This window comes from Oncorhynchus masou, chromosome 29, assembly GCF_036934945.1.
Source record: "Oncorhynchus masou masou isolate Uvic2021 chromosome 29, UVic_Omas_1.1, whole genome shotgun sequence".
In the NCBI taxonomy this organism is placed as follows: Eukaryota; Metazoa; Chordata; class Actinopteri; order Salmoniformes; family Salmonidae; genus Oncorhynchus; species Oncorhynchus masou.
In genome coordinates this window covers 58,022,110-58,045,809 of record NC_088240.1, presented here as the reverse complement: position 1 = coordinate 58,045,809, position 23,700 = coordinate 58,022,110, and the positions used below count along the sequence as shown (strand labels likewise).

The following is a 23,700-nucleotide window of genomic DNA, read 5'->3' as shown; positions in this document are numbered from 1 at the left end:
TCCACCCATGTCCCATTGTAGCCGAAGGGACAGCCGCAAGAATTACACCCTGCAGGGTTCTTTGACGCTACACTGCTTCTAAGAACCACCACCACCCTCTAAGATTGGGCCTGAATCAGACTGCCGAAGACGGGAGTCGTCAGTTAAGCGTTACCCACGTAATCCCATAATGACCACCTAGTTGTGTTGGCCTCTCTGTGGCTAAGAGGACCGACTGAGAGAGAAAGAGAGAGCTCCTTAAAAATAGTAGCTATTCCAGCCACAGAGCTCCATTGGTTGTTGCTCCCTCCCGCCCCTGGTTCTCTCCTGCTTTCTTCCCATGTTCATAAAGGCAATCAGAACAGTCTGTTTGTATTGTGTGTAGGGGTTGTAAGTGTGCAGGAGATTGACCTACGGTACAATTGCAGTCCGAATTCTTTAAGAAAAGCCCATTACAATATTCCCATATCACTGTGTGTCGACAGCTGTAGGTTGATGTATGGCAAATATGTCATTTATTAATAGTCACATTATGTAAGCCAACCGAGTTGCAGTAAGATGTACCTCACTAACCATACACATACACAGCCAGGCGGCCACACACACTAACTCATGTACGCAGTCCTGTGCCTAGCTCATCCTGTTCTTTGATGAGAGCTGTAGCGATGGGCTTTAACAGATTAAACTGGGCTCTGAAGTTTGGGTGCTTTAATTACAGAAACTATTTACTGCATGTTACAGGGAGATGTGCTCCTACCACCATCCACCCACACCAAAGCCTCCTTTTGAAGGGGTGGATTGAGACAGAGGAAGTCCAAGGGCTGTTTCCCATCACTAGATAGAGGGGGAGAAAAGAGGAGGTTGGTTACGTGCAGGGGTGGTATTGCGGGGGGGGGGGGTCACTCCATGAAACTTCCAATGCAACATCCTAGAAATTCACTTTAAAAACCACTATGTCGTATAACTCTGTTCTTAAGCGTTCCTCCCAATTCCACCCCCGGTTATTTTTGTATCCGTAGCCCTGGAAAAGCCTCAACAGCACGGTTGGAAAATCCACGCACCTTCAGTTTTCTGCTGCTGCTAATGGTATATGTTCATCCGAGGGATAGAAATACAGCAATGTATATACTGACAGTAAATCACTTGTGATATGGTCTCCATTCCCCTTTTGTTTCTTACAGTCACCCAAGGTGAGAAGGTAACATGGTAGGCTAAGCTACTGTATTAGCCACTTCAAAGTGCTCAACCTATTCAACAGACCCATATCACCTTTCCATAAATGAGGTGCCTGCAAATGAGGTTCATGTGAATGGAAATGTTCTACCCTCACTAGGGGTTTCTACGGCAGAGTATGAAAGGGAAAAGTAGGAGCTCCAAGACAAAGAGAGCCCTTGCATAAAATAACAAAATAAAGACTTTATATCCGTTTCATTAGTCAATTGTTTTAGCCTTTCTGTCGAGCAAGCCCACTATCATTCATGTCAACAGCTATCACCAAAGCAAGACTGGACCAAGTGTAGTCAACCATTGACATCATCATTCAAAATGTCGAAGCTCAGCAACATAATGAAAACATGACATATTTCACTGGCGAACACGGTGAATGTACAGTAATTTAATTATCCGTGTCATCTCATTTGTGAGCAAGAAGTGAGGGGTTGAGGGAGTATGCTTCTACACATCATGAGGAAGGGAAAGTGTGGAAAGAAAGACAGCTGTGTTTCTTTCCTGGAACATTCCCGATGCTCTGACTGGAACCAAAGTGAAGCACAGTCCAATGTTTCCTCATTCCCTGGGAGCTGTGTGCGTGCGTGCGTGCGTGCGTGCGTGCGTGCGTTTTGACAGTGTGAATGGGGACAGCTGTTAGGGTTGTAATCACTAAGTGTTCGAGACTTTCCCCACATTTGGCCGGCGCTAGACCTCTGTGGGATAGGTGACCGTGTGTGTGTGTGTGTGTGTGTGTGTCTATATCCATTAAGTTGGGCTGCACTTGGATCTACCATCCAGCAAGACCGCTAGAGTATTTGAGTAATATCAAACTAAATGGCACCAAAAATGTTTTCCTTTTCAAAACGACTGAAACTGTTGGACGGGACACCATCATATTTCAACATTTGGTATTTGGAAAACATTAAAAGCCCATTTGTTCAAACCACTTTTATTTCATGTCAGACTCAAGTAAATTTGTTCTCTTTCTATCGGCTTGGATGTCTCTTTATGCATTCCAAATGAAAACTCTAGCAAAGTAATTTTCATCCACAACTTTTTTTCAATTCATCACATAATGCGCCTCAGTATAAATTCAGCATCGCGTTAATGTGTGAGTGGATACAGGTAACTCTATCCACGAATGAGTGTTTGTAATAAGAAAAGTAGATATGAATGGTGCTTGCATTTGTGAGGCTTCATACAATACTTACAGTTGGGAACCAACACTGGCTTCCTGTAAGGGCAAGGATAGACATTCCTGAAGTGGAACAGAAAACTGGGTCATATTCAGTAGGCACCAACTGGGATAAAACAGACCCAAACAGGGAGGGCACTACCTGAACTTGTCTAATAAAAAACACTCATTTTTGTTTCCTGTTGCATAGTGCTTTGCTACGATGTGCACCAATAAACACGACCCAGTATGGTAGGAGGAGCAAAAAATTAGACAAGACACCAAGGACACAGTAGGAACTCAAACATGCATACTCTTGCACGTGTTTTGTGCACACATGCTTGCACGTTCGCACAGGGATACAAACACACATACACACACCCACACACACACACGCAGGCAGGCAGCCAGAGCGTGCGCACACACAGCCACACACACCTCCTTGTTCACCTTGTGGTAGGTCGGTATCCTGCGTTGACAGCGGTGCACAAGGACTCCCATTGAAACATTCACTCTTCTACTCCCCCATGGCAGATGTTCAGAGTTAGCGGGCAGTTTGATAATGACAGATACGCTCACGCGCCATTTTAGATATCGCAAATACCCTGAGACATGTCATGGACAGAGGGAGAGAGGCAAAGAGGAAGGAAGAGAAACCATGCATACCTCACATGCTAAATGTATGTGATAGTCTCGTCTGGCTCAGTTGGTGGCGCTAGAAATGTCAAGGGTTTCATTCCCACAGGGATCACATAGACATACTAAAAACGTATGCACTCACTAAGTGGCATGTATTAAGTTACCTTACATTGCTGTATGCAGCAATCGACAAGTGACTTGACATCTATGAATCTTTATGGTACAGAAGAGTGACTGCACAACAGTCCCGGAAATCATCGCCCCTTCAGAGGACTCTACAAAGCATGTCTCTTTATTGCCTGAATTCCAATCTTCTCTAGCACAGTGACCAGACTCAGATGCGTCATTCTTTGAAGAATCAAACATGTTGTTTATCCTAATTCCTAGAGTGGCCCAGTTCAGTTGGACTGGCTCATCTCATCTCTCACCCCAGAGAATTATGTAAGAAGTACATTTCTCCACGTAGAGCGGAGTGGAGTCCAGAGAGAAATATGAAAGGAATGGACAATCTTACCCCCATTGCCCTGCAACATGTCAAACATGAACAATGTGTGCCTGTGCTGCACAAAATGGGATGAGAAAGAATCATTAATGCCCACTCCAAACAGACAAGAACCAGTGCAAAGTTGGCCAAAGACAGGGCCGCTGCAGGAGCCTCACTGCAGCGCGAGAGAGTGGGAGAGAGAGAGAGAGAGAGAGAGAGAGAGAGAGAGAGAGAGAGAGAGCACAAGATTGAGTGAGAGACAGAGAAAAAGACAAAGGGAAAGAGAGAGAGAGGGGAAGGAGAGAGAGAGAGAGAGAGAGAGAGAGAGAGAGAGAGAGAGAGAGAGAGAGAGAAGGAGCGAGAGCGAGAGGCAGGGAGCAGGAGGGGGCAGCTGAAAGCAACCATCTGTTATGGGAAGAGGCCATTACTGATGTGTTTCAGATGATGATTATGATTTAGAGGTTATGTTGCAGGTACAGTACATGAAGGTTTAGTAGAAATTGCCTATATTTTCCGTTGAGTTCATGAGGGCACACTATAGCAAAATGTTTCAAAACATTGTGCAACGGGAAACGAGCATGTTCGAACAGTACCTTACCGCATCACTCAGTTTCGGACCATTTTCCTTCCTTTCCTGCCAGTAAACACAATCCTGGTTTCGCTCAGAGGTGGGTGGGTGGTGGGGATGATGCTGGACTCGTGTCAGGAAGAGAAAATCTAAGAGGCTAAAAAAGATCAGAGATTTGGATTGAATGCACCGGATAGTCTCTGGACATTTTCCTACTTAAAACTTCTCTACGGTAGGGGTAGCATTGGACATTTTGGATGAAAAGCATGCCCAAATTAAACTGCCTGCTACTCAGCCAAAAAAGCTAGAATATGCATATAATTAGATAGAAAACACTCTGAAGTTTCTAAAACTGTTTGAATGATGTCTGTGAGTATATCAGAACTCATATGAAAGGCAAAAACCTGAGAAAAAATCCAACCAGGAAGTGGGAAATCCTATGGGGTCATATTGCACTTCCTAAGGCTTCCACTAGAACATTGTGTGATGCTTCTACTGTGAAGTGGGAGCGAATGAGAGAGGAATGAGTCAGAGGTCTACCAGAGAGCCACGAACTCAGTCTTGCGCATTCACGTGATAGTTAGCTCTGTTCCATTGCAATTCTACAGACAAAGGAATTCTCCGGTTAGAACATTATTGAAAATTTATGTTAAAAACATCCTAAAGATTGATTCATACATCGTTTGTTTCTACGGACTGTAACGGAACTTTTTGACTTTTCATCTGCTCCTAGTGATCGCACGTCGTGAGTTTGGATTGTGTACTGAACACGCAAATAAAAAGGAGGTATTTGGACATAAATGCTGAACAATATCGAACAAAACAAACATTTATTGTGGAACTGGGATTCCAGGGAGTGCATTCTGATGAAGATCATCAAAGGTAAGTGAATATTTATAATGCTATTTCTGACTTCTGTTGACTACACAACATGGCGGATATCTGTATGGGTTGTTTTGGTCTCTGAGCACCGTTCTCAGATTATTGCATGGTGTGCATTTTCCGTAAAGGTTTTTTGAAATCTGACACAGCTGTTGCATTAAGGAGAAGTGGATCTAAAATTCCATGCATAACACTTGTATGTTTTAGCAATGTTTATTATGAGTATTTCTGTAAATTGATGTGGCTCTCTGCAAAATCACCAGTTTTAGAACTACTGAACATAACGCGCCAATAAAATCTCTGATTTTTGGATATAAATATGAACTATACCGAACAAAACATAGATGTATTGTGTAACATGAAGTCCTATGTGTGTCATCTGATGAAGATCATCAAAGGTTAGTGATTCATTTTATCTATATTTCTGCTTTTTGTGACTCTCTTTGGCTGGAAAAATGGCTGTGTTTTTCTGTGACTTGGCTCTGACCTAACATAATCGTTTGGTTTGAAATCAGACACTGTGGCTGGATTTACAACAAATGTATCTTTAAAATGGTGTAAAATACATGTATGTTTGAGGAATTTTAATCATGGGATTTCTGTTGTTTTGAATTTGGTGCCCTGCAGTTTCACTGGCTGTTGACGAGTTGGGACGCTACCATCCCACGTACCCTAGAGAGGTTAAAACATTGTTGTATCACATTATGTCAATTACACAGTTATTGAGAGTGTTATAATCAGGGGTGGAATAGGTAAAAAATTACTCTTGAAACTGATCATGTAAAATCCTAGGAATTCACCTTCAAAACCATTCCCTGATGACTCAAATTGATGACTGAATTCTTCATCTTCCATATGTTTGCTACACACTTCAGTCCGAGACTGCCATTGTTCAAGTTGTTTGTGGTGACATCAAAATGAGGGGTGTTGTACAAAACAAAGTAATCAGCGATTGGATCATCTCTAACCATTTAGGGTATCAAAGCCAATGGCGAATTTTCAAAATGCTGCTTTACCCACGTACAGTTGAAGTCAGAAGTTTACATACAGTTTACATACACTTAGAGTCATTAAGACTTGATTTTCAACCACACCACAAATTTAGGGTTGGTTAGTTGGTTAGGGCATCTACTTTGTGCATGACACAAGTAATTGTCCAACAATTGATTACAGAGAGATTATTTCACTTAAAATTCACTGTATCACAATTACAGTGCGTCACAAGTTTAGAAATCACAAAGTAGACTTTTAAGTTGACCTTTAAACAGCTTGGAAAATTCCAGAAAACGATGTCATGGCTTTAGAAGCTTCTGATAGGCTAATTGACATCATTTGAGTCAATTGGAGGTGCACCTGTGGATGTATTTCAAGGCCTACCTTCAAACTCACTGCCTCTTTGACATCATGGGAAAATCAAAAGAAATCAGCCAAGACCTCAGAAAACAAATTGTAGACCTCCACAAGTTTGGTTCATCCTTGGGAGCAATTTCCAAACGCCTGAAGTTACCACGTTCATCTGTACAAACATAATACGCAAGTATAAACAACATGGGACCACGCAGCTGTCATAACGCTCAGGAAGGTGACGCGTTCTGTCTTCTAGAGATGAACATACTTTGGTGTGAAAAGTGGCAATCAACCCCAGAACAACAGCAAAGGACCTTGTGAAGATGCTGGAGGAAACATGTACAAAAGTATCTATATCCACAGTAAAACGAGTCCTATATCGACATAACCTGAAAGGCCACTCAGCAAGGAAGAAGCCACTGCTCCCAAACTGCCATAAAAAAGCCAGACTGCGGTTAGCAACTGGACATGGCGACAAAGATTGTTATTTTTGGAGAAATGTCCTCTGTCTGATGAAACAAAAATAGAACTGTTTGGCCATAATGACCATTGTTATGTTTGGAGGTAAAAGGTGGAGGCTTGCAAGCCGAAGAACACCATCCCAACAGTGGAAAAAGGGGGTGGCAGCATCATGTTGTGGGGGTGCTTTGCTGCGGGAGGGACTGGTGCACTTCACAAAATAGATGGCATCATGAGGGAAGAGGAAAGGTATGTAGATATATTGAAGCAACATCTCAAGACATCAGTCAGGAAGTTAAAGCTTGGTCGCAAGTGGGTCTTCCAAATGGACAATGACCCCAAGCATACTTCCAAAGTTGTGGCAAAATGGCTTAAGGACAACAAGGTCAAGGTATTGGAGAGGCCATCACAAAGCCCTGACCTCAATCCCATGAAAAATGTGTTGGCAGAACTGAAAAAGCGTGTGCGAGCAAGGAGGCCTACAAACCTGACTCAGTCACACCAGCTGTCAAGAGGAATGGGCCAAAATTCACTCAACTTATTGTGGGAAGCTTGTGGAAGGCTACCCGAAACGTATGACCCAAGTTAAACAATTTAAAGGCAATGCTACCAAAAACAAATTGAATGTATGTAAACTGCTAACCCACTGGGAATGTGATGAAAGAAATAAAAGCTGAAATAAATCACTCTTTACCATTATTCTAACTTTCCACATTCTTAAAATAAAGTGCTGATCCTGACTGAGCTAAGACAGGGATTTTTTACTAGGAATAAATGTCAGGAATTGTGAAAAACTGAGTTTAAATGTATTTGGCTAAGGTGTATTTAATCTTCTGACTTCAACTGTGTGTTCTGGCTCTGGCCGAACCCAATGGTTCTGGGATCAATCAGAATGTTGTGTTTGCATTTTAGAAATTGTCGGGAAGGTACTCAGATCCAGACTCATTGAAGAGAAGAAACTAGCTTGGTGTGGCCGGAGCAAAGAGATTGAGTAGCCAGGCAACGAAAATCACACCTTTTCATGTCAAAAATGTTTCCACTCCTACTTGTCATGTCTTGTGCAGAACAAGTCTTCCACTGTGAGCAGTGATGTGTTCTGAACATGGGCCTGTGCAGTTGTCTTAATCCATTTAGAATGGACACTCCCCATGTGTACATCCCATAACTGACTCCAATGCCACAAAAAGTATTCATTTTAGCTGGCACCAGCTTTACAACTGTGTCGAAAGTCAGTAACCATCGTTGGATTTGTCTGTCCCCTTTAATGTGGGGACAGACATAAGCCCTTGTGCTTTGGACGAGACACCCAGCTGGATTTATAGGTCTTAATTAACGTGGAATTCAGAACTCCGTTAGTCGTATCAAGTTCAGCAGCGATGACTTGATCTGTGTCCATCTCAGTCTGATTAAATCAACTAAAGTCAACAGGAATTCCGTGGCTATAAACTGCATCACCAAACAAATGAAAATAAAGACTTACATAGTCACCCAGTCACAGCAGTGACTGTACAACTAAATTACCCTATGGTCAATGAATCCTTCAGTTTATTGCATCTTAATCCATTCTTAGATCTTTGAGTTTATTTCCTGTATTTACTAGAGTGGGACAACAAAAATTACACCCATATATCAAACTAGATGGATGGTTTTTTGAACAATAACTGAAGGGCAGGAACCCAATCTCAACTATTTGAACGTTTCTTTCCAACCTTGGACACCGAAGTTTTTACAATAGACTTCAACATGATCAGTTGTGGCATCTTTTTTTTTAGACTGCAAAATGAGATACTCTTTGTTGACATGGATTTGCATGAAAGACAAACCCTTATGAGCGAATCGGGACATGACAATGGTGAAGCCAAAGTGCAGTGTTGTCTTTTGTTCGGAGCCTGCCAGAGAACATGTCAGCCCAACAGGAAAACACAGCTGAAACACACGCACACACTTTAAACATATCTGCATAGTGAAACATTACAAAATGTACAACACACATCTGGGGATCTAGCGCACTCTCAATGTCCTCATCAGTGGCCAGATGGAGAAAATGTCCTGCTTTCTCAAATGAAAACTATTTAATGCTCCAACGCAATCAAGTAGACATCACAACCCATAGTGTTTGCCTTTAATGAAGCATCCCAACTTGAAACACACAGCAATTCTAGATGGACCCTCAAACTCCAGCTGTTTCTAGGTTTATGATGGACTTTGCAGCCACAGAAATAGAATTTCTATGACGGAGGGAAAAAAATATTTTCATGCAGCATCAATTTGGCTGCACACTCAGAATGTCGGCTTGAATGGGGATGACCATTCTAGTAACATGGTTGGAGGCGTCCCTCATGGAGACCACCACTCTTCTCCCCCAGCTAAGGATGAAATGTTGGGGTACAGCCAAGCGAGCCAGGCCTCCAGTGGCCAAGGCCCAGCCAACCATGAAATACTCTAGTTGTAGGAGTCTCTGAGGGATGGTCAAAAGCTCTGTAGCGTGTCAAACCCCTTGTCCGTCCACACATTTGTGCCGTTACTGAGACCGCTATGCCACTAAGCGATGCGATGTTTGGTGACCTCTGGTCATCAGAGCAAGTTGTAAGCAAAGCAGCATCACGGCAGAGTACTTGTTTTTCAGGTCCTGAATGTACATACGAAATAGCTATCCAATCACACTGTATTAATACTTTACTTTAGAGTCCTCTTCATCTCAGGGGGGACATAAGGCAGTAAATCTTTAGTCACAGCTTGTGCCCTGTTCCATGAGACCAATCTCATCCAGCTCAGCCACCAATACGAATAACGAAAAAGAAAAAAAGGCACATCCAGAACTCTAAATTATCTCACAGGAATCCATGTTACAGGACCGATCAGGAGCTTGTGTTTGTTAGCAAATGCAAAGACGTGTTAAGAAATCAATCCCCCCCACTAGAACAGCGGGTGTGGGTATAAAAGGCTGAGGTGAGGCAGCGGCGTAGGAGCACATGACCGCGGTGCAGGGGGAACCAGCAGGGGCCTTCCTGTTGGAGCAGATCTACCTTGGCCCATGGTTCAGTACTCCCTCAGAGAGAAAAGAAAAATACTCAATATAAATGCTGTGGGGTTAAGACAATCACTCGCTGCAGGGAGTCTATACACATTCTATTAATGGCATGAGACAGACCCAAGAGAGTAGAAACTATAGAAAGAACCATTCCTTTCCATTTTGTGAACTGAATACATAGTGTTTCATTGATGATATAGGATTCAACACTTGGGGTCATTATCATTACTACACAATATCTGGTGTTCTTGGTTATACATATAGCAAATGCATTTCTATTCTTTGCGACAGTACTCCACCTACTGGCAATGATAGGAAGTATTGTCAACATTCAAAGTCACATCACATGAAATAAACAGGAATAGAGAATTTTTCCATATCAAAGTTTATTGCTGACATGCATGTAGAGATTTGATGAAGTACAAAAATAATTTTATACAAACTTTTAATTTTTCTTCCATCTCTGTACAATTAGCCAGGTTTTTGTATTAGATGCCCATATCCAACCAAGCAGCTTACAACAAATCCTGCTGGTTTTCAACCACCACATATCATACACCATTATCTATTTTCCAGTTCAAATATTCAGCAAATCAAATACATCATTAAACTGACAGACATTTCCTCCATTTTAGAATTATGGTAAAAATGAAAAATTATGTTGAATGTTCATTAAATGAAAATCAGTTGTATTATGAAAAACCTTAGGTTTTTCCTTAAGACTCAAATTCCCAATTCTTCTCAGTTGGTGGATTACAGGGAATTATATTGTGGGACCACCTTGCAAGTAAAAAATTCATGCAAAAATCGCATTTTACAAAGAGCTCAACATCATGCTTCGTATGGTGCTTTCAGTCCACAGACCGTCTGAAGGAGACAACTTTCATAGACAATGGGACAATTCCAACAGCTAAATGTGAACACTATCTTGATAATGCTACAGATAATACATTACTATCAAGGGTCTTATCCAATAAACCTACAATAAACCTACATATTTATATCCAATAGTGGGTTATGGTCACCCTCAAGTAAGATGGGATGAGAAATTTGCCTTCAACTTCAGCAAGGGCTGTGGTGTTCACAAAATACCTTTTTCTCATGAACTACTGACACTATCAACTACAATACTGCTTTTATACCCAAAAATTCACATTGAAGTGGGGGGGGGGGGGGTACATTCCTCAAAATCTAATTTTAATATTTTTTTTATTCAAATGGGGTGGCTAGTACTGCCTCTAATGCATGTCTATATATAATTTGTGTTACAGTGGGCTGTTCAGGAGTGTGCAATATTACAATACTTTCAGATAGAAATAAAGATATGATTCTGAATTCAACATAACAGGAAATCTTGTCAGTTCTATTCAACACATTCCTATCTACAACATTTCACCTCACTGAATGTAACCCTGATCAGAGCTGGATTCGTTCCACTAGATGGAAGCTCTACTGGTGTTGTCGCTGCCATGATGGTATTATATTTACATACTGACCAAAAGTCTGGTATGGGGCAATAAACAGTTGGCCTGGTCCCAGATCTGTTTGTCACTGTCAAGGCAACAGTTGGCAGGACAGCACAAACAGAAATGTGACCAGGCTAATAAACATCACTACCATAAATCATTATAATGTGCAATTATTTTCTGTGTAAAAAATAGAACTATGCAGTCAGTCTCATTATTAGTAGTGTAGCTTAAATTGACCACGAGTGTGGCAATGGTAGAAAATAATAAAAAGATCTATAGAGAGAGAAAAAAAAAACGCAATGGTGGCTCAAGTTTGAATGTTTGGAGAAACAAATGGAAAAAGACTTCTTGCTTAAAGCTAAATGGCAGAGATTTGATGCCTGAAAATGGACAGTGAATAAATAACAAAATCAACAAACATGAAATTGAGGAAAAAGACAATATACAAAGAAATAACAGGAAACTGACTCGAGTTTCTACTCGTGATCAATTTGGATATAAAAATAGGGTGAAGGTCTAAGCAATGCGGATACCCATAAAGATGGGCAAGCCTATGTGAACAGATGCCTAATATCGTTCACAAGTTAGTAGCTTAGCAACATAGCTAGCTTTTTTGGACAAACTTTGCTAACTTATGACATTGCCATCTGCCTAAATTAAATTTGACGGCAAAGTTGTTTCCTACTAAATATCTACCTACTTTAGCAATGTCATCGTATTTCCAGGACACTGGTTTAATTTAGACGAAACAGCCGTTAGCCTCTGGAGAATGATTGGATTGATCATGACGTTTGGCACCACTATGGCACCGCCAGCAGAGGGAGGCTTGAGAAAGTGCATAACAATGGCATGACCGAGTGATGGAGACGCAACCTCATTGTTGAGTTTCTCTGAAATATCACACTTTCAATTATCATTATCAACATCATAGTAAGTCTTTCATGATCAGCTACTACAATATCACTTACAAACAGCTAAAAGGGCTTGAGAGCTACTGTGATCATTACAGTTTTGTTTGATTTTAAACTCAAGACATTGCTACGCACTAGAGAATTCACAACTAAGACAGGGCCAACATGAGGGATGCCCATCTTTCATAGCGGACACATTCAGTCCAGACAGTCTTAGAAAAGCCTATATATTCTCAGTGTGTGCAAGCAACTGAGGCAAGCAAGATAAAGAGATTGAGAGGATGGCTAGATAAAGGGGGTGCACTGACTCACTGGGCTTAAATAACGTGGCTCTAGTCGACACCTGCCACTGAAAAGGACATGGCTTTGTCTAATACAGCCCCCGGCCCAAAATCACACTTATCTACACACTGACAATCACTGGTATTACCAATCTTTCACATTCATGCCCAATACTTGTCCCACAATGATGATGTCACACAGGATAAATGGGTTGTTGAATACCTGGAAGTTGTTCAGTGGTGAACAAGGGGGAGGTATCATTTCCTTGGCTAACAATCAGTTAAGACTCTACATAATTTTCACCCCCCAGAAAATTATAGCGTCCACGTCGTGATTAATAATCAAAGATGCCAATTAGAACAGCAATAACGAGAGAGGATCAACCTTAAACATCCAATAAAACATCCCCCATCCAGGTCTCGGCGTCACAACCTCCAGGTATTTGACACTAGATGACTAAATGGAAAAAAAAGTTCCACAGGGGGTGAGCAAAAGCAAAGCAATCGGCTAGACGTACAGACAGAAGTAGGCGATTTGGCCACCCTTTGATAGTTAGCATCTTCAATGTAAGATGGGTAAAATGCTACTTATTATTCATAAGGAAAAAAGCTTATTCATATTCCACATTCCAAACCTTTACGCGCCAAAACATAGTAATGCTTTCTGTCTACGGTGACAACACTACAGACAATTCCTTGTTTTTTGAGAATGGTGAACATGGTGAAAAATGGACACATTGGGACAAAAAGATACAAAAAAAAAAAAAGATTGAGAGGTAGATTTGAAGTCGTAGTTTAGAGACAGGACAAGTCCAGATCATTTTGGTTATGAGGAAACTAAAGAGTGGAGCGGGCGGGCACGTGAGTGATGTCCATGATCAAGTGATCCCAGTTTGGAGAGTTGAGGGAGGGAGGTTAGAGGAAGGTTGGTTGCTACATGATTCTTTTGGCCCTGTATTGCTCAGGGTTTTCAAGAAGAAATGGGGGTAGGAAGGAGGGCGATGGCCAGGTCTCAGCAGATGGAAACAATGGGCGAGCTTTCCATGTCCAAACACACATACAACCGTGTCTGGTATCCCCCTGGCCTGCAAGACTCCATGTGTGCCCATTGCTGGCTGAGAGAACCGTGTGTTTAAGATCACTTTTTTGGGGGGGTCAGTGGGAGCCTTTGGTTCAGATCTTCAGATTCTCCAGCCTTGCCATTCCTGTGCACACTGCCAACACCCAGACTTGACGTGTGAAAACTATGAGGTTGTCAGGTGAGTGATCAGTTCTGGTGCCCCCTCCCCGCATGTCTGTTCCCACACCACCTAACACAGCTAGGGGCCTCTCTACCCAAGGGAGGGTCGAGCTGGGGCTAAGCTCCCACAGATATTCTCAGTTTTAGGGTACCTTCCCGACCCAACCCTTGTGTCCCTCAAGCCACTTGTCAAGGCGATGAATGAAGGGGCTACTTCCGGAGAAAGCGCTGGGCCAGGATGGCGGCATCCAGAGGGCTGACGGGCGTGGCATCGTGGCCCAGGCGCCGCACGGGCGGGATGGCGCCGAACTGGCGCTTGGTGAGGAAGCTGGCCTTGGCCTCGTGAATAGTGTTCTTCTCCTCGGCCAGAAGCAGCTGCTGGCGCATGTAGTTCTCAAACTCGTACTGCGACGACTCCTCTGTCATTTTCACCTGAGATAGAGACAGAGATGCTTATTAGTTAGTTACACACTGGGTCGTGTTCATCAGGGCATTGATTTTCAAACCACTTCTCAGTGACCCCCAGACAGTTTACAATTTTGTTATTGATTAGTTGACTCAAGTGTACTAGATCTGGTATAGCTCAAATACATTGAACGTCTAGAGGTCCCTGAGGAAAGGTTTGAAGACCCCTGCATTAGGGCACATCATGGAAAAGTTATTGAAACATTTTGCAACAGAAAACTGGGTTTCTTATTGGACCAGGTCTACCAAGTCCACATAGTCCCTTCCCAGTTTGTTCGTTTTCCGTTTGGTGCCTCCTGAACACGACCCTGCTGTTACACAGAGATACTGTTACACAATGAACACAAGTTAGAGTCAAGGTTAATGATCAAGAGATCAGCATCCTTGTCAAAACAGAGCTGATGAACCTATGCCACCAAGCTCATCGACGAGGCTGTAGCAGAGCAGGTTGAGAGCTTCCACATCAAAACGCCAACAATTTGCATCCTGTAGCTCTAATTCAAAGGTTTTGGGACACTAAAGTCCATGGAGAATAAGAGCAGCTCCGCCCAGCCGCCCACTGCAGAGATTAGGTAACACTGTCACCACCAATGAATCCACGATATACGAGAATTTCAAGAAGCATCTCTACGGCTGGCCATGCTTTCCTCCTGGCTACCCCAACCCCGGCCAAAAGCCCCACACCCATCACTGCAACTTACCCAAGCCTCCCCAGCTTCTCCTTCACCCAAATAGCAGATGTTCTGAAAGAGCTGCAAAACTTGGACCTGAACAAATCAGCTGGGCTAGACAATCTGGACCCTCAAATTATTCACCACCATTGTTGCAACCCCTATTACCAGCATGTTCAAACCCTTTCGTATTGTCCGAGATGCCTAAAAATTGGAAAGCTGCCGAGGTGACCCCCCTCTTCAAAAGGGGGTGACACTCTAGAACCAAACTGTTATAGACCTACAGTGGGGCAAAAAAGTATTTAGTCAGCCACCAATTGTGCAAGTTCTCCCACCTAAAAAGATGAGGCCTGTAATTTATCATCATAGTTGAAGTGTACCTATGACAGACAAAATGAGAAAAAAAATCCAGAAAATCACACTGTAGGATTTTTAATAAATGTATTTGCAAATGGTGGAAAATAAGTATTTGGTCACCTACAAACAAGATTTCTGGCTCACAGACCTGTAACAACTTTTTTAAGAGGCTCCTCTGTCCTCCACTCGTTACCTGTATTAATGGCACCTGTTTGACCTTGTTATCAGTATAAAATACACCTGTCCACAACCTTAAACAGTCACACTCCAAACTCCACTATGGCCAAGACCAAAGAGCTGTCAAAGGACACCAGAAACAAAATTGTAGACCTGCACCAGGCTGGGAAGACTGAATCTGCAATAGGTAAGCAGCTTGTTTTGAAGAAATCAACTGAGAGCAATTATTAGGAAATGGGAAGACATACAAGACCACTGATAATATCTCTCGATCTGGGGTTCCACGCAATATCTCACCCCGTGGGGTCAAAAGGATCACAAGAACGGTGAGCAAAAATCCCAGAACCACACGGGGGGACCTAGTAAATGACCTACAGAGAGCTGGGACCAAAGTAACAAAGCCTACCATCAGTAACACACTACGCCGCCAGGGACTCAAATCCTGCAGTGCCAGACGTGTCCCCTTGCTTAAGCCAGTACATGTCCAGGCCCGTCTGAAGTCTGCTAGAGAGCATATGGATGATCCAGAAGAAGATGGTCAGATGAAATTCTCCCTATATGACACCAAAATATAACTTTTTGGTAAAAACTCAACTCGTCGTGTTTGGAGGACAAAGAATGCTGAGTTGCATCCAAACACCATCATACCTACTGTGAAGCATGGGGGTGGAAACATCATGCTTTGGGGCTGTTTTTCTGCAAAGGGACCAGGACAACTGATCCGTGTAAAGGAAAGAATGAGGCCATGTATCGTGAGATTGAGTGAAAACCTCCATCAGCAAGGGCATTGAAGATGAAACGTGGCTGGGTCTTTCAGCATGACAATGATCCCAAACACACCGCCCGGGCAACGAAGGAGTGGCTTCGTAAGAAGCATTTCAAGGTCCTGGAGTGGCCTAACCAGTCTCCAGATCTCAAACCCATAAAAATCTTTGGAGGGAGTTGAAAGTCCTTGTTGCCCAGCAACAGCCCCAAAACATCACTGCTCTAGAGGAGATCTACATGGAGGAATGGGCCAAAATACCAGCAACGGTGTGTGAAAACCTTGTGAAGACTTACAGAAAACATTTGAACTCTGTCATTGCCAACAAAGGGTATATTACAAAGTATTGATGAAGTTTAGTTATTGACCAAATACTTATTTTCCACCATAATTTGCAAATAAATTCATTAAAAATCCAACAATGTGATTTTCTTGACTTTTTTTCTCCTCATTTTGTCTGTCATAGTTGAAGTGTACCTATGATGAAAATTACAGTCCTCTCATCTTTTTAAGTGCGAGAACTTGCACAATTGGTGGCTGACTAAATACTTTTTTGCCCCACTGTATATCCATCTCTAAAGTCTTTGAAAGCCAAGTTAATTCTCTGCAATGGGGTTTCCGAGCTGGTCACAGTGCACCTCAGCCACGCTCAAGGTACTAAACTATATAACCGCCAATGATAAAAGAGTACTGTGCAGCCGTCTTCATTGACCTGGCCAAGGCTTTCAACTGTCAATCTCCGTATGTATCAGCAAACTCAACAGCCTTGTTTTCTCAAATGACTGCCTCACCAACTACTTCTCCGAGTTCAGTGTGTCAAATCGTAGGGCCTGTTGTCCGGATCTCTGGCAGTCTATGGGGGTCCCATAAGGTTAAATTCTCGGGCCGACTCTTTTCTATGTATATATTAAAGATGTCGCTCTTTCTGCAGGTGATTCCCTGATCCACCTCTACGCAGACGACACCATTCTGTATACACCTGGCCCTTCTTTGGACATTGTTAATTAACCTCCAAACAAGCTTCAATGCCATACAACACGCCTTCCATGGCCTCCAACTGCTCTTAACTTCTCTAAGATAGGGGGCAGCATTTGGAATTTTGGATGAAAAGCATGCCCAAATTCAACTTCCTGCTACTCATCCCCAGAAGATGTGCATATTAGATTTGGATAGAAAACACTGAAGTTACTAAAACTGTTTGAATCATGTCTGTGTATAACAGAACTTATGTAGCAGGCGAAACCCAGAGGACAAACCATTCAGATTGAAAAGAGTGACCTCAAACAAAAACAATGGATTTTCATTGGGAATCCAGATGTCTAAGGGACTTGCTTGCAGTTCCTACCACTTCCACTGGATGTCAGTCTTTAGAAATTGGTTGAGGTTATTCCTTTGTGTAATGAAGTACAGCCATCTTGAACGAGGGTCACTTCATGTGTACTTTTTGATAGAGGCGCAAGACCAGAAAGCATGCGTCAGTTTGTTTTCTTCCTGTATTGAACACAGATCATCCAGTCTTCAATTTGATTGATTATTTACATAAAAAAAATACCTAAAGTTGTATTACAAAAGTAGTTTGAAATGTTTTGGCAAAGTTTACAGGTAACTTGAGATATTTTGTAGTCACGTTGCGCAAGTTGGAACCTGTGTTTTTCTGCGTTTTGTCACGCCTGCAGGGTTGAAATACGCTTTTCTCTTTTGTTTATGGAGGTGCTATCCTCAAATAATAGCATCGTTTGCTTTCGCCGAAAAGCCTTTTTGAAATCTGACATGGCTGGATTCACAACAAATACCTAGGTGTCTGGTTAGACTGTAAACCCTCCTTCCAGACACATATTAAACATCTCTAATCCAAAATTTAATCTAGAATCGGCTTCCTATTTCACAACAAAGCCTCCTTCACTCACGCCGTCAAACATAGTCAGTTTTACGAGGGTATCCTACCGATCCGACGATGTCATTTAGCCTCCAACACTCTACAACAAATTGGATGCAGTCCATCATAGTGTCATTCGTTTTATCACCAAAGCCCCAAATACCACCCACCACTGCGACCTGTATGCTCTAGTCGGCTGGTCCTCACTACATATTCGTCGCCAGATCCACTGGCTCCAGGTCATCTATAAGTTTTTGCTAGGTAAAGCTCCGCCTTATCTCAGCTCACCAGTCCTTCTCAGCTCACATCAACACCCACCCATAGCACGTGCTCCAGCATGTCTCTCACTGGTCGTCCCCAAAGCCAACTTTCCGTCCAGTTCTTTGCTGCCAATGACTGGAACGAATTGCAAAAATCGCAGAAGCTGGAGAATTATATTTCCCTCACTAACTTTATACATCAGCTATCCGATCGCTGCAGCTGTACATAGCCCATCTGTAAAAAGCCCACCGAATCTACCTACCTCATCCCTATATTGTTTTTATTTACTTTTCTGCACACCAGTATTTCGTAGTTCTTCCCCTGAACAGGCAGTTAACCCACTGTTCCTAGGCTGTCATTGAAAATAAGAATTTGTTCTTAACTGACTTGCCTGGTTAAATAAAGGTAAAATAAATACATTTCTACTTGCACATCTGCTCATCTATCACTCCGGTTTCAATTTGCTAAACTGTAATTACGTCGCTACTATGGCCTATTTATTGCCTTACCTCACGCCATTTGCACACTGTTTATAGACTTTTTTCTATTGTGTTGACTGTATGCTTGTTAATTTCATGTGTAACTCAGTTTGTGTCATAGAACTGTTTTATCTTGGCCAGGTTGCAGTTGTAAATGAGAACTTGTTCTCAACCTGCATTCCTGGTTAAATACAGGTGAAATATATACACTGCTCAAAAAAATAAAGGGAACACTAAAATAACACATCCGAGATCTGAATGAAATACTTATTAAATACTTTTTTCTTTATATAGTTGAATGTGCTGACAATACAATCACACAAACGTTATCAATGGAAATTAAAGGTATCAACCCACGGAGGTCTGGATTTGGAGTCACTCAAAATTAAAGTGGAAAACCACACTACAGGCTGATCCAACTTTGATGTAATGTCCTTAAAACAAGTCAAAATGAGGCTCAGTAGTGTGTGTGACCTCCACTTCTCAGTTCCTATGCTTCCTGGCTGATGTTTGTCACTTTTGAATGTTGGTGGTGCTTTCACTCTAGTGGTAGCAAGAGACGGAGTCTACAACCCACACAAGTGGCTCAGGTAGTGCAGCTCATCCAGGATGACACATCAATGCGAGCTGTGGCAAGAAGGTTTGCTGTGTCTGTCAGAGCATGGAGGCGCTAAAAGGAGCCAGGCCAGTACATCAGGAGACATGGAGGCCGAAGGAGGGCAACAACCCAGCAGCAGGACTGCTACCTCCACCTTTGTGCAAGAAGGAGCACTGACAGAGCCCTGCAAAATGACCTCCAGCAGGCCACAAATGTGCATGTGTCTGCTCAAACGGTCAGAAACAGACTCCATGGGGGTGGTATGAGGGCCCGACGTCCACAGGTGGGGATTGTGCTTACAGCCCAACATCGTGCAGGACAGTTGGCAGTTGCCAGAGAACACCAAGATTGGCAAATTCGCCACTGGCGCCCTGTGCTCTTCACAGATGAAAGCAGGTTCACACTGAGCACGTGACAGGGTCTGGAGACGCCGTGGAGAATGTTCTGCTGCCTGCAACATCCTCCAGCATGACGGGTTTGCTAGACCTCATGTGTCTGGAGTGTCAGCAGTTCCTGCAAGAGGAAGGCATTGATGCTATGCACTGGCCTGCCCATTCCCCAGACCTGAATCCAATTGAGCACATCTGGGACATCATGTCTCGCTCCATGCACCACAGACTGTCGAGGTGTTGGCGGATGCTTTAGTCCAGGTCTGGGAGGAGATCCCTCAGGAGACCATTCGCCACCTCATCAGGAGCATGCCCAGGCACTGTAGTGTGGTTTTCCACTTTAATTTTGAGTGTCACTCCAAATCCAGACATCCATGGGTTGATAAATTTAATTTCCATTGATAATTTGTGTGATTTTGTCGTCAGCAAAATCACAAAAAATTAAAGAAAAAAGTATTTAATAAGAATATTTCATTCAGATCTAGGATGTGTTATTTTAGTGTTCCCTTTATTTTTTTGAGCAGTGTATTTTTTAAAGGGTCCAAGCACACAGACAGTCATGATGAGGGCACGACAAATCCAATTCCCCCTCAGGAGAGTGAAAAGATTTGGCATGGGTCCTCAGATCCTCAAAAGGTTCTACAGCTGTACCATCGAGAACGTCGCTGCTTGACATGGCAACTGCCTATAACCGCAAGGCAACTGCCTATAACCGCAAGGCACTACAGAGTAGCGCGTATGGCCCAGTACATCATTGGGGACAAGCTTCCTGCCAACCAGGCCCTCTATACCAGGTGGTGTCAGAGGAAAGCCCTAAAAATTGTCAAAAAGATTCCAGCCACCCTGGTCATAGACTGTTCTCTCTGCTGCCGCATGGCAAGCGGTACCAGAGCGCCAAGTCTAGGTCCAAGAGGCTTCTAAACAGCTTCTACCCCCAAGCCATAAGACTCCTGGACATCTAATCAAATGGCTACCCAGACTATAGGCATTGCCTGCCCCCCCCCCCTTTTTTTTTTACAATACTGCTACTCTGTTATTATCTATTCAGTCACTTTAACTCTACGTACATATTACCTCGACTAACCCGTGCCCCAGCACATTGACTCTGTACCGGTACCCCCTGTATATGGCCTCGCTATTGTTATTTTACTTCTGCTCTTTTAATTTGTTAATTTTATTTCTTATCATTTACTTTAACTGCATTGTTGGTTAGCATTGCTTGCAAGTAAGCATTTCACTGTAAGGTCTACCAACACCTGTTGTATTCAGCACATGTGACAAAATCAAATTTGATGTGGATTTGATTCTACAGCTTTATAACTGAGAATGTGCAGTGAGGGAAAATAGTATTTTCTCCTGCTGATTTTGTACATTTGCCCACTGACAAAAATGATCCGTCTATACTTTTAAATGGTAGGTTTATTTGAAAAGTGAGAGAATAAAAAAATCCAGAAAAAACACGTCAATAAATTGATTTGCATTTTAATGAATGGAAATAAGTATTTGATCCCTCTCCAAAACATGACTTAGTACTTGGTGGCAAAACCCTTGTTGGCAATCAGAGGTCAGACGTTTCTTGTAGTTGGTCACCAGGTTTGCACACAAAGGAGGGATTTTATCCCACTCCTCTTTGCAGATCTTCTCCAAGTCATTAAGGTTGAGGCTGACGTTTGCCAACTCAAACCTTCAGCTCCCTCCACAGATTTTCTATGGGATTAAGGTCTGGAGACTGGCTAGGCCACTCCAGGAACTTAATGTGCTTCTTCTTGAGCAACTCCTTTGCTGCCTTGGCCATGTGTTTTGAGTCATTGTCATGCTGGAATACCCATCCACGACCCATTTTCAATGCCCTGGCTGAGGGAAGGAGGTTCTCACCCAAGATTTGACGGTACATGGCCCCGTCCATTGTCCCTTTGATGCAGTGAAGTTGTCCTGTCCCCTTAGCAGAAAAATACCCCCAAAGCATAATGTTTCCACCTCCATGTTTGACAGTGGGGATGGTGTTCTTGGGGTCACAGGCAGCATTCCTCCTCCTCCAAACACTGAGAGTTCAGTTGATGCCAAAGAACTCCATTTTGGTCTCATCTGAGCACAACACTTCACCCAGTTGTCCTCTGAATCATTCAGATGTTGGCAAACTTCAAACGGGCATGTATGTGCTTCCTTGAGCAGGGGGACCTTGCGGGCGCTGCAGGATTTCAGTCCTTCACTTTTCTTGGTGACTATGGTCCCAGCTGCCTTGAGATCATTGACAAGATCCTCCCGTGTAGTTCTGGGCTGATTTCTCACCGTTCTCATGATCATCTCAACTCCACGGGGTGAGATCTTGCAGGGAGCCCCAGGCCAAGGGAGAGTGACAGTTATTTTGTGTGTCTTCCATTTGCGAATAATCGCACCAACTGTTGTCACCTTCTCACTAAGCTGCTTGGTGATGATCTTGTAGCCCATTCCAGCCTTGTGGAGGTCTACAATCTTGTCCCTGACATCCTTGGAGAGCTCTTTGGTCTTGGCCATGGTGGAAAGTTTGGAATCTGATTGATTGATTGCTTCTGTGGACAGGTGTCTTTTATACAGGTAACAAACTGAGATTAGGACATTTTATAAAAATTGACATGCGTTTTTCTGGATTTTTTGTTGTTATTCTGTCTCACTGTTCAAATAAACCTAACATTAGAATTAGACTGATCATTTCTTTGTCAGTGGGCAAACGTACAAAATCAGCAGGGGATCAAATACTTTTTCCCCCTCACTGCATGTCAAGCTATACTATACACACTTCTGTATTTCTTACAACACCTTTAGATTTAAGAAGATTGGATTCAAATGTAATGAAAGTGGTAGCCTCATGGTGGCGCAGTGAGAACATCAAACACCAAGGCACCAGTCAATAAGAGAGGAGCATTTGGCTCTATTCCCCAGAAGGCTTTGGGTGAGCTGAAGTTCTGAGGATTAGCCATGTGCTAATGCTAAAGGAGGATCAAGGGGCTGTTGACCACAGGGATCTCACCTCCTGGAGATGCTCTGGGTGGCTGACCTGGTCATCAATGTCCGGTACAACCTGAAGAGGTCCGGTCAAAGAGGATACTGACTGCCTGCAAAGCGCACACACAAAAGGAAGTTTATAGACACAGCAAGGGTTGACTGATGATTCTATTAATGCCACCAAGTTAAACATGATATTCTCAAACCAGATGAGAATGCATTGTTGTTATGCACTTTTTAAACCACCACTGGCAATATTTACAGTTCTCTCCATGTCCACCAGAGGGCGTGACTCACCATGAGGCAATAATGCCGCTGAGAGACTCCAGGACCTCGGCAGCGGTCAGCCTCTGCTGGGGGTCCAGCACCAGCAGCTTCCGTATAAGACACACAGTGTTCTCCGACACACGCCCGTCCCTGAGGGGAGAGAGGGAGGAAAGGATAGAGGGGGAATAGTTATGTTTATGGCCGTCAAAACCAGAAGGAGAAACTGTTGCATAATACATAGGAGAAACCAATAAGAGCACGGTCCTCCGTAGCTGTCGAGGTGTTGGCGGATGCTTGTATGTTGACCTACTCTGGGATGGAGTACTCTGCAGCCTTGATCTTGCGGAATAGCTCCTGAGGTATGCTGTCGTAGAAGGGGAACTGGCCGTAGAGCATGGTGAACAGCACCACGCCAAGGGCCCACATGTCACTGGGCTTACCGTGGTACGGCCGGCCTGCAAAGGAAGGTAATAGATTAATTAAAAAAATGTTTCACGAACTAGGTTTCATTACAAATGGCGACAGATTTATTAAAATCCTTTTTTTTTAAGAAAAAGTGAATTTTCCCACCAACGATGCATTTCCATCAACTGGACTTGTACTGATAAAAGGCTGTAAGTGATGACGTAATGCACATTAAAATACCTTTTGCAGTTAAATTCCCATGTACCGGATAAATATTATTTTTTTTAAATCAATGCTGGCATGGGCACTCCAGCCAACAATGCTACCTGGGCGCTGT

General features: G+C 43.0%; 1 protein-coding gene across 1 annotated transcript in view; it reads right to left on the bottom strand.

The window, feature by feature from the left end:
- Nucleotides 1-10,139: 10,139 nt before the first annotated feature.
- The window catches only part of LOC135520090 (serine/threonine-protein kinase 40), a 31,223-nt gene continuing 17,662 nt past the window's right edge, over nucleotides 10,140-23,700 (bottom strand). Inside the window, exons 8-11 of the mRNA XM_064945415.1 lie at nucleotides 23,269-23,413; nucleotides 22,989-23,108; nucleotides 22,717-22,801; nucleotides 10,140-14,105 (exon numbers count right to left, since the gene is read on the bottom strand). Of these exons, the coding sequence (XP_064801487.1) occupies nucleotides 13,884-14,105; nucleotides 22,717-22,801; nucleotides 22,989-23,108; nucleotides 23,269-23,413 (572 nt within the window). The 3' untranslated portion in view covers nucleotides 10,140-13,883. The remainder of the gene's footprint in view (nucleotides 14,106-22,716; nucleotides 22,802-22,988; nucleotides 23,109-23,268; nucleotides 23,414-23,700) is intronic.